Genomic DNA, 13917 nt, shown 5'->3' on the forward strand with positions numbered 1-13917 from the left:
CTATGTGATCGGCTGTGAATCCATTCACAGCCGATCACAAAATGTAAACAAAGAGCAGTAACTTACTGTTACTAGCTCTTCTCTCCTCATACAGTTTCCAGTATGAGGGGAGAAGAGCTAGAAATAGTGAGTTACTGCTCTGTGTACCTGCAAAAGTAAAATCACACTAATAAAGGTCCCCACACAGTCCTCAGCCCCCCCCAATGTCACCTGTCACCCAACAGTCATCTCATCAGTGCCCAGAAATTGACACCCATAACGTTCACATGTGAGCGCAGCGATCGCGGGCAGAATCACCGCGATTCTTCCCGCGATCCGGAAATCATTGCAAATTGCGGGACGCCTGTGCGTTGCCCGTTTTTTGCAATAGCACCCCAAACGCTGTGCGATGTTGCCGCCATTTCCGCCTGCCGAATCGCGGTAACATCGCGCAAACATCGCATGACGCCCAAAAAAGGTACAAGAGCTTCTTTGGGGCGTCATGCGTTGTTTGCGTGATGTTACCTTGATTCGGCAGGCGGAAATCGCAGCAACATCGCACAGCGTTTGGGGTGCTATTGCAAAAAACAGGCAACGCACAGGCGTCCCGCAATTTGCAATGATTTCTGGATAATGGGCAGAATCGCAGTGATTCTGCCCGCGATCGCTACGCTCACATGTGAACGTAGCCTAAAGTTCACCAGTTACCAGAGACTGCCATCAGTACCGCCGTGCACCATCGCCCGTCACCTGTCACCCATCGGTGACCATCGCCCGTCACCTGTCACCCCATCAATCACCGTCACCTGTCACCCCATCAGTCATCGTCACCTGTCACCCCATCAGTCATCGTCATCTGTCACCCTATCAATCATCGTCACTTGTCACCCCATCAGTGATCGTCACTTGTCACCCCATCAATCATCGTCACATGTCACCCCGTCAGTGATTGTCATCTGTCACCCCATCAATCATCGTCACTTGTCACCTCATCAATCATCGTCACCTGTCCCCTCATCAATCATCATTCCCTGTCACCCCATCAGTCATCGTCACCTGTCACCCCATCAGTCATCGTCACCTGTCACCCCATCAGTCATTGTCACCTGTCACCCCATCAGTCATCGTCACCTGTCACCCCATCAGTCATCGTCACCTGTTTGCCATATACATGCAATCACTTACTGACCGCCTAACGACTATATGCGTCGGCCATTAAAAGCTAAATACTGGGGTTATGGCAGCAGATAGCCCCCATAACCCCGGTATTTTTTGAAACGGCGGGCGGTCGGCTTTCAGATAAGGGTGGTCCCAGTGGCGGATTCGCCACGGAATTACCCTTACGGTGCAGGGGAAGAGGTGCCCCCCCCTCCTGCCGCGTCCCAGACGTTTTCCCAACTTACCGGACCCGCCGGCAGCGGGGAAAACTATCCGGTCCCGGATCCTCAGAGACAGGAAGTCGAGTGAGGGCAAGATGGCCCTCACTCAACTCTATGGTCTTGGAGGACCGGAGCTACGTCAAAAGACGTTGCCTAGCAACCAGTTTAAAGGGCCGCTTTTTTTTTTCTTTCAACAATTTTTTTTTTTTTTTCTTTTTTAGTGTAGTTGTGAGGTGTGAGGTCTTTTTGACCCCAGATCTCACAATAAAGAGGACCTGTCATGCCTATTTCTATTACAAGGGATGTTTACATTCCTTGTAATAGGAATAAAAATGATCAAAACATTTTTTTTTTTTAAACTGTGTAAAAATAAAAAAATAATAAATAAAATAAATAGGAAAAAAAAAAAAAAAATTAAAGCGCCCTGTCCCCGTTAGCTCGCGCGCAGAAGCCAACGCATACGCAAGTCCCGCCCACATATGTAAACGGTGTTCAAACCATACATGTGAGGTATCGCCACGATCGTTAGAGCGAGAGCAATAATTTATGCCCTAGACCTCCTCTGTAACTCTAAGCTAGTAACCTGCAGAAATTTTTAAAATGTTGCCTATGGGGATTTTTAAGTACCAATGTTTGGCGCCATTCTGTGAGCATGCGCAATTTTGAAGCATGACATGTTGGGTATCTAATTACTCGGCGTAACATTATCTTTCACATTATGGAAAATTGTGCTAATTTTACTGTTTTCTTATTTTTTAGTTCAAAAAAGTGAATTTTTTTCAAAAAAATCGCATTTGGAAGACTGCTGTGCAAATATGGTGTGATAAAAAATATTGCAACGATCTCCATTTTATTCTCGAGGGTCTCTGCTAAAAAAAATATATAATGTTTGGGGGTTCCAAGTAGTTTTCTAGCAAAAAAAATGATTTTAGCTTGTAAACACCAAGTGTCAAAAATAGGCCCAGTCTTAAAGGGGATAAATGGACAACTTTGTGTAAAGCGCTACTTGGATGTTAGGCCTATGTATGTAGCCAGGCTGTGAAAAAGTGTTACACATGTGGTATCGCCATACTCAGGAGGAATAGCAGAATGTATTTTGGGGTGCAATTTTTGCTATGTACATGCTATGTGTTAGAAATATTGCATAAATGGACAGCTTTGTGTAAAAAAAAATGTGTTTTCATTTTCTTTCCACATTTTCCAAAAACTTGTGGAAAAAAATGACATATTCAAAAGACTCATTATGCCTCAAAAATTATACGTTGGGCTGTTTGCTTTCCACAATGGGGTCATTTTATGGGGGTTTCCATTGTCCTGGTGCTCCAGGGCCTTCAAAAGTGCGATAGGTTGTCAGGAAATTATATGTGTAATTTATGCTCCTAGAATGCCGGACGCTGCTACTTGGATGTTAGGCCTCTGTATGTGGCCAGGCTGTGAAAAAGTCTCACACATGTGGTATCGCCATACTCAGGAGGAGTAGTAGAATGTGTTTTGGGGTGTAGTTGCAAGTATACATGTGCTGTGTGAGAGAAATAACCTGTTAATACGGCAATTTGTAAAAAACAAAAAAAAATCTTCATCCTTTAAAGCATTGTGGGAAAAAATTACAACTTCAAAAAACTCACCATGCCCCTTATTAAATACCTTGGAATGTCTACTTTCCAAAAAGGGGTAATTTTGGGGGTATTTGTACTTTCCTGACTTTTTAGTGTCTCAAGAAATGAGATAGGCCTTCAGTACATCAGGTGTGATCAAGTGTGATCAATTTTCAATGATTCGCACCATAGCTTGTGGACTCTATAACTTTCACAAAGACCAAATAATATACACTTACTTGGGTTATTTTTACCAAAGATAAGTAGCAGTATAAATTTTGGCCAAAATTTGTGAAGAAAAATGACTAATTTGCAAAATTTTATGACAGAAACAAAGAAAAATGCGTTTTTTCACGATATTTTCAGTCTTTTTTTATTTATAGCACAAAAAATAAAAAACCCAGTATTGATCAAATACCATCAAAAGAAAACTATTTGTGTGAAAAAAAGGACACAATTTTTGTATGGGTACAGTGTTGCATGACTGAGTAATTCTCAGTCAAAGTGTGAGAGCGCTGAAAGCTGATAATCGGTCTGGGCAGGAGGGGGTGAAAGTGCACTGTAGGCAAGTGGTTAAGATTCTTTCTGTATGTTGACATGGACAGAGTTTGAATAAGACCAAAAACTCTAGACCAAATGGATATCAATTTTGGAAAATATCGCCATGTATAGAGTAGTGGAGTACATCACCTAAATGACTACATCACAGGAAGCATGTGTCACTGTAGGATCATGGTTGCAATCTGACCCTGTACCCAGTACCAACTGAAAAGAACCTTATAGGTGATATCTCTAATTTTAATCTTTAAGGAGCATTTTATTATTTGTGACCAGATCTTGCGCCACTTCTCAGGATATATTGATTGTGTCAAGTCATGTTCCTAACATATGTGGGGGGGGCATGACAAACAGGGAACAGGTGAACAGTTCGTGCCCCTGACAAGGCATGCAGTGGATGGGGCCCACCATATTTAGCTTTTATTGTTGCTTTGATCCTTTTTGACGTTGCATTGCAAAAATCCTCAAAATACTAGGAATTATTGACAACTGCTGGTGATTTATTGGAGCATTCCAAACATAAACTATCCCTAAATAATAAATATATACAGTATTTGAGAAATAAGAAAATCAAAACTATTATCTGGACATAGCGAAGAGCATGCCAACTGTATCTTAAAAGGATTTCAAACTGAGAAACCCTATCGAACAGTACACTGTGAGCTAAACTGATCAGTTACTAGGAAACTCACTATAAGTCCCAGTGCTAGTATAGCCCTGGTAACAAATTACACACAAATTACATAAGGCAGTAACAGCACAAAAGGCAGTATCTCCCAAAATAGGCTAGATGCAGAAACCTGTATATCAGGAGCAGGATGATGCCCCCTCAGATTGTGTAATATTGCCAACAGGATAAAGCTGGACTGGTGGAGTGAACTCTGCATGTATTGCAGGCACTGGTGCTATTCCAGGAATAATGAGTTGTACATTGGGTAATATAAGGTGGCCTGTAAAAGGGCCAGAAAAGGGAAGAAAAGAGGTGAATAAACCACATAATTTTGAATGAGCGCAACAGTTGAAGTGCTGGAAGAACAATGCTAGCTGTACTATCCAGAATATGCAAATTTCACAGTACTTTGAAGCAACTTAAAAAATAACACACTTACCCAGAGCAATTTTTTTTGGATGGATGCTCAATGTCATCCAATAATGCAAAAAAGATGTAACGCTAGTAGATGAGCTGGCTGGATGTAAGCAATGTCAGTGCTGATTAGATGCTGGTTGTATACTGCTTTTTCAGCATGCCTGTCTGACAGAAGCCAACTTCTGTCAGACAGGGGAGCTGTACATGTGAGCCAAACCGACCGCTTTCAGACTATTTTTGGCCAGTGTGTAGCCAGCCTTAGATTGTTAATTCCTTGAGGGCATAGACTGAGGTAAAGCATGGTAATTGATTGCACTATATAAAATCCTGTAATAAACAAATGCTATAGTTGGGTGTAGCTAAGACATTAAAGGGTAGCTCCACTTTCATGGGGAAAAATTCAGCAAATAAAGAAAAAACAATACAATATATAGAATTGCGACACAAATCATATTGTAATTGAATATTATTATCAATCTGCAGCTGTTTTAATTTTCTGAAAATGCAATGCAACATGGCTACCTGGAGCTGTTCTATACACAGAATGTGTACTGACCACACCCCAGAAACATCATTTCCTGCTTGTTTGATTGGCTCATCAAGTTTCCCAGAAGTCTGCCTAAGATACAAGTCAGATTTATGGCATCTCCTGCAACAAAAATTACATTTTTGGTGAGATCCTCCCAATAGGAACATGTCTAAAGGGATGCAGGCCCAGCAGATTTCCTCATTAGTGCTGTGCAGCTGCCACAGCTGATAGATAATTATGAAACCGCTCCCATTAGACCCACTCAGCACAGAGGCACAGAGGAACAAACTATGATTTCTTTAGAATAACAAAAGGTAGGAATCTGCAACAAAGTTTGTTAAAATCCTTGTAATGTAGAGACCACCCAGAGGGGAATGTTTTTTTCTCAACAAAAGTGGAGTTACGCTTTAAGTTGCTTATTATTTTACATCAATTGGACTGAAAATGTGATTTTTAATTGAGTAAATGAGTGTTTTAAAAATATTTTAAAAAAGTAATAGGTTTATTTTAGAAAGCTATATTTACTTTATGTTTATTATTTCAGATGCTGGAGTTCATTGATCAATGCTCTGCACATATGCATGTTTTGATACATGGCTTTAATTGCAAAACCAGAAATATTGTTTCATCACAAGAACTCATAAATAGTTCATCTCTGATTGAACTTCTTTCACCAAGGTGCGCTTTTTAATATCTGACTTTTTTGGAGGGATTTTCTTTTACATTGATTGTTTGTATAGAATTCCGAAATATGTATTCTTTTATACATAACCTTTTTTTTAAAGGAATAGTTCACCTTTACCAAAAACTGACTGTGCAGATATGTAAATAAAAACAAACTGCAACTTTGGCTGAAGTTGAATAATGCCCTTGCTGTAGGGATAGGCCATTTATGAACCTCATGAAGCCTGACTGGAAAACTCTCAGGATGTTGCTAAAGTGGTAACTAAGAGAGGCCAAGCTGACCTTTACCAAAAACTGACTATGCAGATATGTAAATAAAAACAAACTGCAACTTTGGCTGAAGTTGAATATTGCCCTTGCTGTAGGGATAGGCCATTTATGAACCTCATGAAGCCTGACTGGAAAACTCTCAGGATGTTGCTAAAGTGGTAACTAAGAGAGGCCAAGCTGTTACAGTTCCTCTTCATCATCACAGGAGCAACCTACTTCAAACCTCTTCACATGCACTTTCTCTCCCTTGATGTAGTAGCTCTGAGCTCAGCGTTTGAGAGTTCACTCCTGTGTTGGTGAACAGTAACAGCTAAGGCTCTCTTAACAATGTCCTGGGAGTTTTTTTGGCTTAGGCTTTATGAGATATGTACCGTAAAAGCCCACACATATTTCAAAGGCAATATTCAACTTTTGGTAAAGCTGCACAGCTTGTTTTTATCTACAGATGTTCTTTTTCTGCATAGGCAGTTTTTTTGGTAAAGGCAAACTATGCCTTTAAGTGTAGCTGCACTACTCTCATTTTAACAATCAAAATAATCTTTCACATTTTAGTTTTTGTGCTTTCAGTGGACCAATGTAAGTATGTATGTGCTATACCTGGGAACACAAGGCATCGCTCGCTTGGCACAGGTGCCAATTGGAGAATTCCCTGCATTTTTCTCAATGAATGCAAAGTATTCTCTTATTTGACAAGATGGAGATTGTGAATGTCGCCACCGTACCTCTCTACCTCATCCAGCAACCCTCACCCAGCAACCCTCACCCGTATCTATTGTGGAGGGTAGGTATGGCAAAAGCTCTGGCAAGCATTTACTCTGCCGAAGGCCTGCACAATACTAATGGGCCATACACACTATAAGATTTTCTGAAGAATTTTTCCTTTAGACTTACCAAAACCATATAATATGAGGTCAAACCTAAAAGCTTTCAATTTGTATGCAATCTGGCAGGCCCTTGCATTACATAGAAAAGGTAAATCTGAAGGAAAAAGTCTTCAGAAAATCTTATAGTGTGTATGGCCCTTTAGTATTGATGCTTGCCTTGAACCAGAGCGGGACCTTATTTTAACCCCTATCTCTGAATCTAATTCTAGCTCTATATCATGCACACAACAAGCAGCGTACCTGACTAAGGAATTGTTTACACCAGATGCATTTTTAAAAGCATATGCAAGCAGAATAAATGTATCTCAATTAGCCTAGCTTATATCATTGCTGTGCTTTCATTTGTGTTTAACTACTTGCCGACCACCCTATAGCAGTTTTACTGCTACTGGGCAGCAGCTCTGCACAGGATCATGTATGTATACATGATCTTGCACTTCTGCCTGCAGGTAGCGAGCACGCGCTGTCGGCAGGCCGTTTACTCTGTGTTTATTCACAACAGAACTGATCTACAGGTTCCGGGCACTCAATGTCCTCGGCACCCACCAGTCCTCTGTAAACCACACAGAAGAGGGATCTGCCTATTTAAACAGGGCAGATCTCCGTTCTGACAGGGGGGAAGGGATGGATTCTGTGTTCCTCCAAAGCAGGGACTAGAATCCATCTCTTTCACTAGTAAAAGCAGCACATACAGTACACAAAAATACTGGATAGGCACACAGAACCCTTTGATCCCCCTAGATGTTTAACCCCTTCCCAGCCAGCGTCAGTGCAGTGACAGTGCATATTTTTGGCTGGTTCCCGCAAAGTGTCATTGTCCAATTGTCCGCCACAATATCGCAGTCCCTCTAAAAGTCGCTGAAACAAATACTGTAGCTGACTTTTAATCCTTTCGCTGCCAGGCCCTGTGCTCCACTTTTAAACTTAAGGGCATTTTTACAATTTTTCCTGTGCTTTTTTTTTCCCCTTACAGCTTTCAGAGTTTGTTAAAGATCCCCCAAACCATATATTTTCTCTCGTTCATCGACAGACGCAGCTCTCCTTAATCATAGACTCATAGGGTTATGCTCCTCCTTCTAAGGATAGACATTGGGCGGAAAAAAACGTGTCCACGCCTATGGGGGGCTGTCCCAGCAGGCATAACCCCTCAGGCTCTGCTATTCTGAAATAGTTTGTTCTGCCTAGTGTCAGGGATAGGACCTAGCTCCCTGCTAGGACTTTGGTCTTAGCTGTAACAGGGAAAGTTTGTGATTTTAGTTAGTTCCTGAGGACCAAGATCCAGAGGAACTAAGAGCAACAGCCGGCTGGTATTCGCACTGGATAATCTAGATCCTTAAGGTCTCCCAGTCTGGCCAGTGAGCGTGAGCAGGTTATAGTCCAGAACTATACGACAGTGCCCCGATGGATGGAGACGAGCCTGCGAGACCTGGAATGCCCTGAGTCGCAGCTTCCCCTTGGATAACAGCACCCACATCCCAGGTGGGAGATGATTTGTTTCGGAGTGTTGCCCACCTGGTACCGTGGTATGGTGAGTAAAATGTCCCCCCAAAACCCCTGGAGGTCGCGGGGTGGCCTTTGCCCCCTCCCTGGAATGGTTGGACCTTAGGGGCTCCCTTGGTTCCTTGGCAACCTGAAAGACTAATCTGGTGTACCCCTTTGCTTTTCCCTCCCCTAGCAGGTTTCACCTTGGAGGTGTGGTAATAATGCGTCCGTTTTTGAGCTTATTTGAAGGGGATGGATCATCCTGGGTGGGTCCCTGGATGGAGACCCTTAGTTGCCTTTTGTTCTGGGACCCCTCGTCTGCATGACGTGTTTGATTCTTTCAGGAACCCTGGACTTCCTTGTTTCAGGACCAGTGGGTTCACAAATTGATCTGTTTTGGATACAAAATAGAATTTCGGTCTCGTCCACGGGACAGGTTCTTCCCGTCCAATCTTCACTTGTCCCCAGCCAGGTTAAGGGACTTGCGAGGGGCGGTACACGACTTGCTATCGCAAGGGGTGATTGTGCCGGCTGCAGCTCGGGAACACTTTCAAGGATTTTATTCAAATCTGTTGACCGTGCCCAGGAAAGAAGGCAAGGTGCGCCCCATCCTAGATCTCAAGGCTCTGAACCGCTTTGTACCGGTACAGAGATTTCGGACGAAGTCTATCCGTACGGTAGTGGCGTCTCTAAATCAGGGAGATTTCTTTGCCTCCATAGATATCAAGGATGCATATCTACTCATCCCTATATACGCTGGACACCAGCGGTTTCTTCGCTTTGCGGTAGCGGAGCAGCATTTTCAATTTGTGGCGCTACTGTCACGTACCTGGTAGGTGAGCCTGACGTGTAGAGGAGGGCCTCTCGTTCAACTCCGGCTCGTGGGCCTCTGATAGTGAGACAGCGGCCACAGGAGCATGGTGACATAGAAGTGCCTGTAATCAGTCCAGTAGTAGCGTGGCCGCAGTGAGCGGGCTGGTATGAGGCTGCTGGGGGCAAGCTTCCTGGCCTGGAGTTGTAGCTGGCTGGATGAGCAGGGTGCAGGGTCAAACAAGCCTGGGTAGGTAATGTTCGGGCAGGAAGGACATAGACGATAGGCAGCAGAGTAATCGGGTCACAAGCGGGGTCGGTACCAGGAGAGCAGCAAGGCAGGATCAACAGGTAGGAGCGAAATCCAGAAGACAAGCCAGGGTCAGGGTAGGAAGCAGACAAGCACAGGTTGGAGACAACAAGCCGGATCAAGATCAGAGGTCACACGGAGTCAGGAACAGTACACAGGAAGCTGCAAACCAAACAGCAATGAATCCATGCAGAGAGTCAGTTTAAATAGCCAGCTTGGCACCATTTAATGGGGGGAAGTTCCAACTACCTTATGAACCAGACTTCTCTGACCGCTACCCTTTGGTCTCACCTCCGCTCCCAGGATGTTTACCAAGGTTCTGGCTCCGGTGTTAGCACTGCTGTCCTGGAGGGAGATTGTGGTACTTGGGTACCTGGACGATCTCCTGTTTAGAGCAGACTCTCATTCGATCCTGTTGGGGAATCTGGAGGTCACTATCAGAACTCTACAAGAGTTCGGTTGGAACCTCAACTTCAAAAAATCTGCGTTAACTCCTGTCCTGAGACTGGAGTACCTAGGCTTGATTCTGGATTCAGCCTTGGTGAGTGTTTTCCTTCCCCCAGACAAGCTGCACAAGTTGCAGGGATTCAGTTGTTGTTGGACAAAAAGCTGTCTTCCCTCAGAGTTTGTATGCGAGCTTTGGGTCTGATGGTGTCAACCTTCGAAACGGTTCTATTTGCTCAGTTCCATACAAGACCCTTGCAGAGGGAGATTCTGGTAAAGTGGAAAAGGGATCCGAAGTCCTTGGACTCCTTAATTCAGTTGAGCCACAACACCAAGTCTGCTCTGTTGTGGTGGATGCATGCTCCAGCACTATGCCAAGGTAAGTCCTTCCTTCCGTTGTTTTGGACGGTAGTGACCAAAGATGCCAGCCTGGCGGGCAGGGGCGGGGTGCTGGGGAAGCTCTGTGCCCGGGGTACCTGGACGGTGGAAGAATCAAAACTTTCAATCAACGTTTTGGAACTCAGAGCGATCAGGCTTTGTCTGAGTCATTGGACAACTCGTCTACACGATTGTCCGGTTCGGGTTCAATCAGACAATGCCACGGCGGTGGCCTACATTAATCACCAGGGGGGCACCAGGAGTGTCCTGGTGGCCAAGGAGGTAACCGAGATTCTGACTTTGGCAGAAAGATTTGTTCCAGCTCTCTCTGCTGTACACATCCCAGGTGTGGAGAACTGGCAGGCAGATTACCTGGGTCGTCAGGTGTTGGATCAAGGGGAGTGGTCCCTACACCCAGAGGTGTTTCACCCACTTTGTGTTCGGTGGGGGACCCCCGAGGTCAATCTGTTTGCCTCACGACTCAACAAGAAGGTTCTGAGGTTTGAAGCCAGGTCACGGGATCCTCTGGCCAACGCCACAAAGGCACTGTCGGCTCCTTGGGGTCAATATCGGCTGATCTATGTGTTTCCTCCACTGAAACTCCTGCCGAGGCTTCTGCGCAGAATAGAGGTGAAAGGGATTCCGGTCATTCTGGTGGCTCCAGACTGGCCTTGCCAGTCTTGGTACGCAGATCTGGTAAGGTTGGTCGCCGATGCTCCTTGGAAACTTCCTCTCAGGGAAGATCTGCTGTCTCAGATCTTCCATCTTGCTTTACAGTCGCTGGATTTAATGGCATGGCTGCTGAAATTTAGGTTTGAAGGATAGGGGTCTTTCCGATTCAGTGATTCCTACACTGTTGAAGGCCAGGAAGTATACTTCCAGGAAGAACTATCATCGTACGTGGACATTGGACATCTCATGGTGTGTCTCTCTGAAGGTGCATCCTCGCCTTTTTTCGGTGGCTAGGATTTTGACCTTTCTTCAAAAAGGGGTTGAACAGCGGTTGGCTTTGGGCACTATTAACCGCCAAGTGTCGACTTTGGCTGTGTTTTTCCAACGTCCTTTAGCTACCCATGCCTTGCTTCACACTTTCATACAAGGGGTCCTCCATATGGCTCCTCCGAGGTGATCCCCACTACCTCCATGGGATCTTAATTTAGTATTGTTTTTTCTTCAAAAACCTCTTTTGAGAATATTAGGGAGATTCCTCTGCTTACACTGTCTCAGAAGGTTGCCTTTTTGGTGGCTATTACTTCTGCCCGCAGAGTATCTGAATTAATGGCGCTGTCCTGCCGTTCACCTTATCTGGTGGTCCACAGAGATAAAGTGGTACTTCGACCTAATCAGTCGTTTCTTCCTAAGGTGGTTTCTGATTTCCATCCAAATGAAGACATTGTGCTGTCTTCACTCTGTCCTAAGCCCAAGCATCCCAAGGAAATTGCTTTGCATTCTTTGGATGTGGTTCGGGCGATTAGGGTTTAGCTGGCGGCTACTGAATCTTTCAGGAAACCAGACTCTCTCTTTTTCCTCACCGAAGGACCTCGAAAGTGATTGGCTGCGTCTGCTGCGAACATGTCCAGATGGATCAGGCAGGCGGTGGTACAGGCTTATTCACTGAAGGGTCAGGTTTCACCTTAACTTGTGAAGGCGCATTCTACTAGGACGCTGAGTGCCTCTTGGGCTTTTTGCCATCAGGCAACAGTAATGCAAGTTTGCAAGGGGGCAACTTGGTCGTCTGTGCACCCGTTCACAAAATTCTACAAAGTAGATGTGTGGGCATCATCGGATGCTTCTTTTGGCCGCAAGGTTTTGCAGGCTGCTGCTTAAAATAGCAATTTTTTCTCTTTGAGCGTGTATGTTGTTTCTAGGTGAGCTACATTTGTTCCTGGTTGAGCTCCATGTTACCTGGTTGGCAAGTTTAGCCTTTTGGGAATTACCTTGTTTTCTGCGTTGTTTTTCCCACCCCTCATGCGAATACTGCTTTGAGACATCTCAATGGTCAGGAAGAATATGGAGCTGCGAATATGGGGTTATTTCTTCTAAACACTGCTTGCAACAAAACTGAACCCTATAGCGGAGTGTGTGGATGTATGCCTGCAGGGACTGCCCCATATGTTTGGTAAAGATTTTTCCTGCCTAGTGTCCTACTCCTGTAGGGGGCAGCATAACCCAATGGTCAAGAAGAATATGGAGCTGCGTCTGTGAATGAACTTCAGAGAAAAGGATTTTAAAGTAAGTCAAAAATCCAGTTATTAGGTAGTAACAAATAGATCACATATCATTTAAATACGTACCCTCCCAGACACCACAAAATAAAAAACACAAGGACAATGTTGTCTATGCACATTCAAATGGGCCCCACTCATCCCTATATGTATTGCATCGGTGCATCACCTAATACCCTGGTGGTATATACAAAATAAATAAGGGTAATATCAAAGATGCCTGGTCAGGAACATTTCCTGTTACTATGAACGCTTCTTCCTCAGATTATTGTAGCAATATCATAGAGTAGAAATATTTTGTAATATTAGGTTAAGGTGGTGTGTTTAGCATATTGCCAGTCCCCAGTTCACAGAGCCAAAAGCAGACAAATCGCCTTCTGTAAAGGAAATCAGCTGTGGCAAATTCACAAGTGTTAAGTCCCAAGCTTCTGATCAAGCAAATATTCAATCTGCCTGGACTTCAAGGCTTTGAACTGCTTTGTGTGGGTACAGAAGTTCCAAATGGAGTCCATTCATGTGGTAGTGGCATCCCCACATCAAAGGACGATTTACATTCATATTCCAATATATGTCAGTCATCAGCGTTTCCTCTGCTTTGCTGTGGGTGAGGAGCGTTATCAATTCATTGCATTACCCTTTGATCTCGCCTCAGCTCCTCGGGTATTCACAAAAGTGTTGGCCCTGGTATTGGCATTGTAGTGGCATCAGGGGATTGCAGTACTAGGTACCTGGATGCTCTTCTTCTGCGAGCAAAGTATCCCACTGCTCTAAAGGACTAGGCAGATTCTCATTCAGCTCTGTTGGAGGATTTGGCAATCACTGTAATGACTCTGCAAGAGTTCGGTTGGGAGCCGTCAGGTGTTGGATCAGGGGGAATGGTCTCTATACCCGGAGGTGTTTCATCTGCTGTGTGCTCAGTGGGGGACACCCGATGTCGACCTGTTGGCCTCTCAGCTTAACAAGAAGGTTCAAAGGTTGGTAGCCAGGTCACGGGATCCCCTAGCCAACGCCATAAATGCACTGGTGGCTCCTTGGGGTCATTAATGGATGATATATGCGTTTCCACTCCTGAAACTCCTGCCGAGACTTCTGCGCAGAATAGAGGAGGAGGGGATTCCAGCCATTCTGGTGGCTCCAAATTGACTTCGCCGGTCTTGGTACACAGATCTGGTAAAATTGGTCGCCGATGCTCCTTGGAGACTTCCTCTCAGGGAAAATCTGCTGTCTCAAGGGCCGATCTTCCATCCTGCTTTACAGTCGGTGGCTTTAACGGCGTGGCTGTTGAAAGCCAGGTGTTGAAGGA

The 13917-nt window shown here is 44.6% G+C and overlaps 1 protein-coding gene across 1 annotated transcript in view; it reads left to right on the forward strand.

The window, feature by feature from the left end:
* TEX14 (testis expressed 14, intercellular bridge forming factor) overlaps positions 1-13917 on the forward strand; it is a gene marked incomplete at both ends in the record, with an annotated part of 675561 nt that overhangs the window by 203996 nt on the left and 457648 nt on the right. The window contains one exon of the mRNA XM_082248092.1: positions 5672-5805. Within this exon, the coding sequence (XP_082104218.1) occupies positions 5672-5805 (134 nt within the window). The remainder of the gene's footprint in view (positions 1-5671; positions 5806-13917) is intronic.

The sequence above is a fragment of the Pelophylax lessonae genome, assembly GCF_965119305.1.
Source record: "Pelophylax lessonae genome assembly, chromosome: 2".
Classification (NCBI taxonomy): domain Eukaryota; kingdom Metazoa; phylum Chordata; class Amphibia; order Anura; family Ranidae; genus Pelophylax; species Pelophylax lessonae.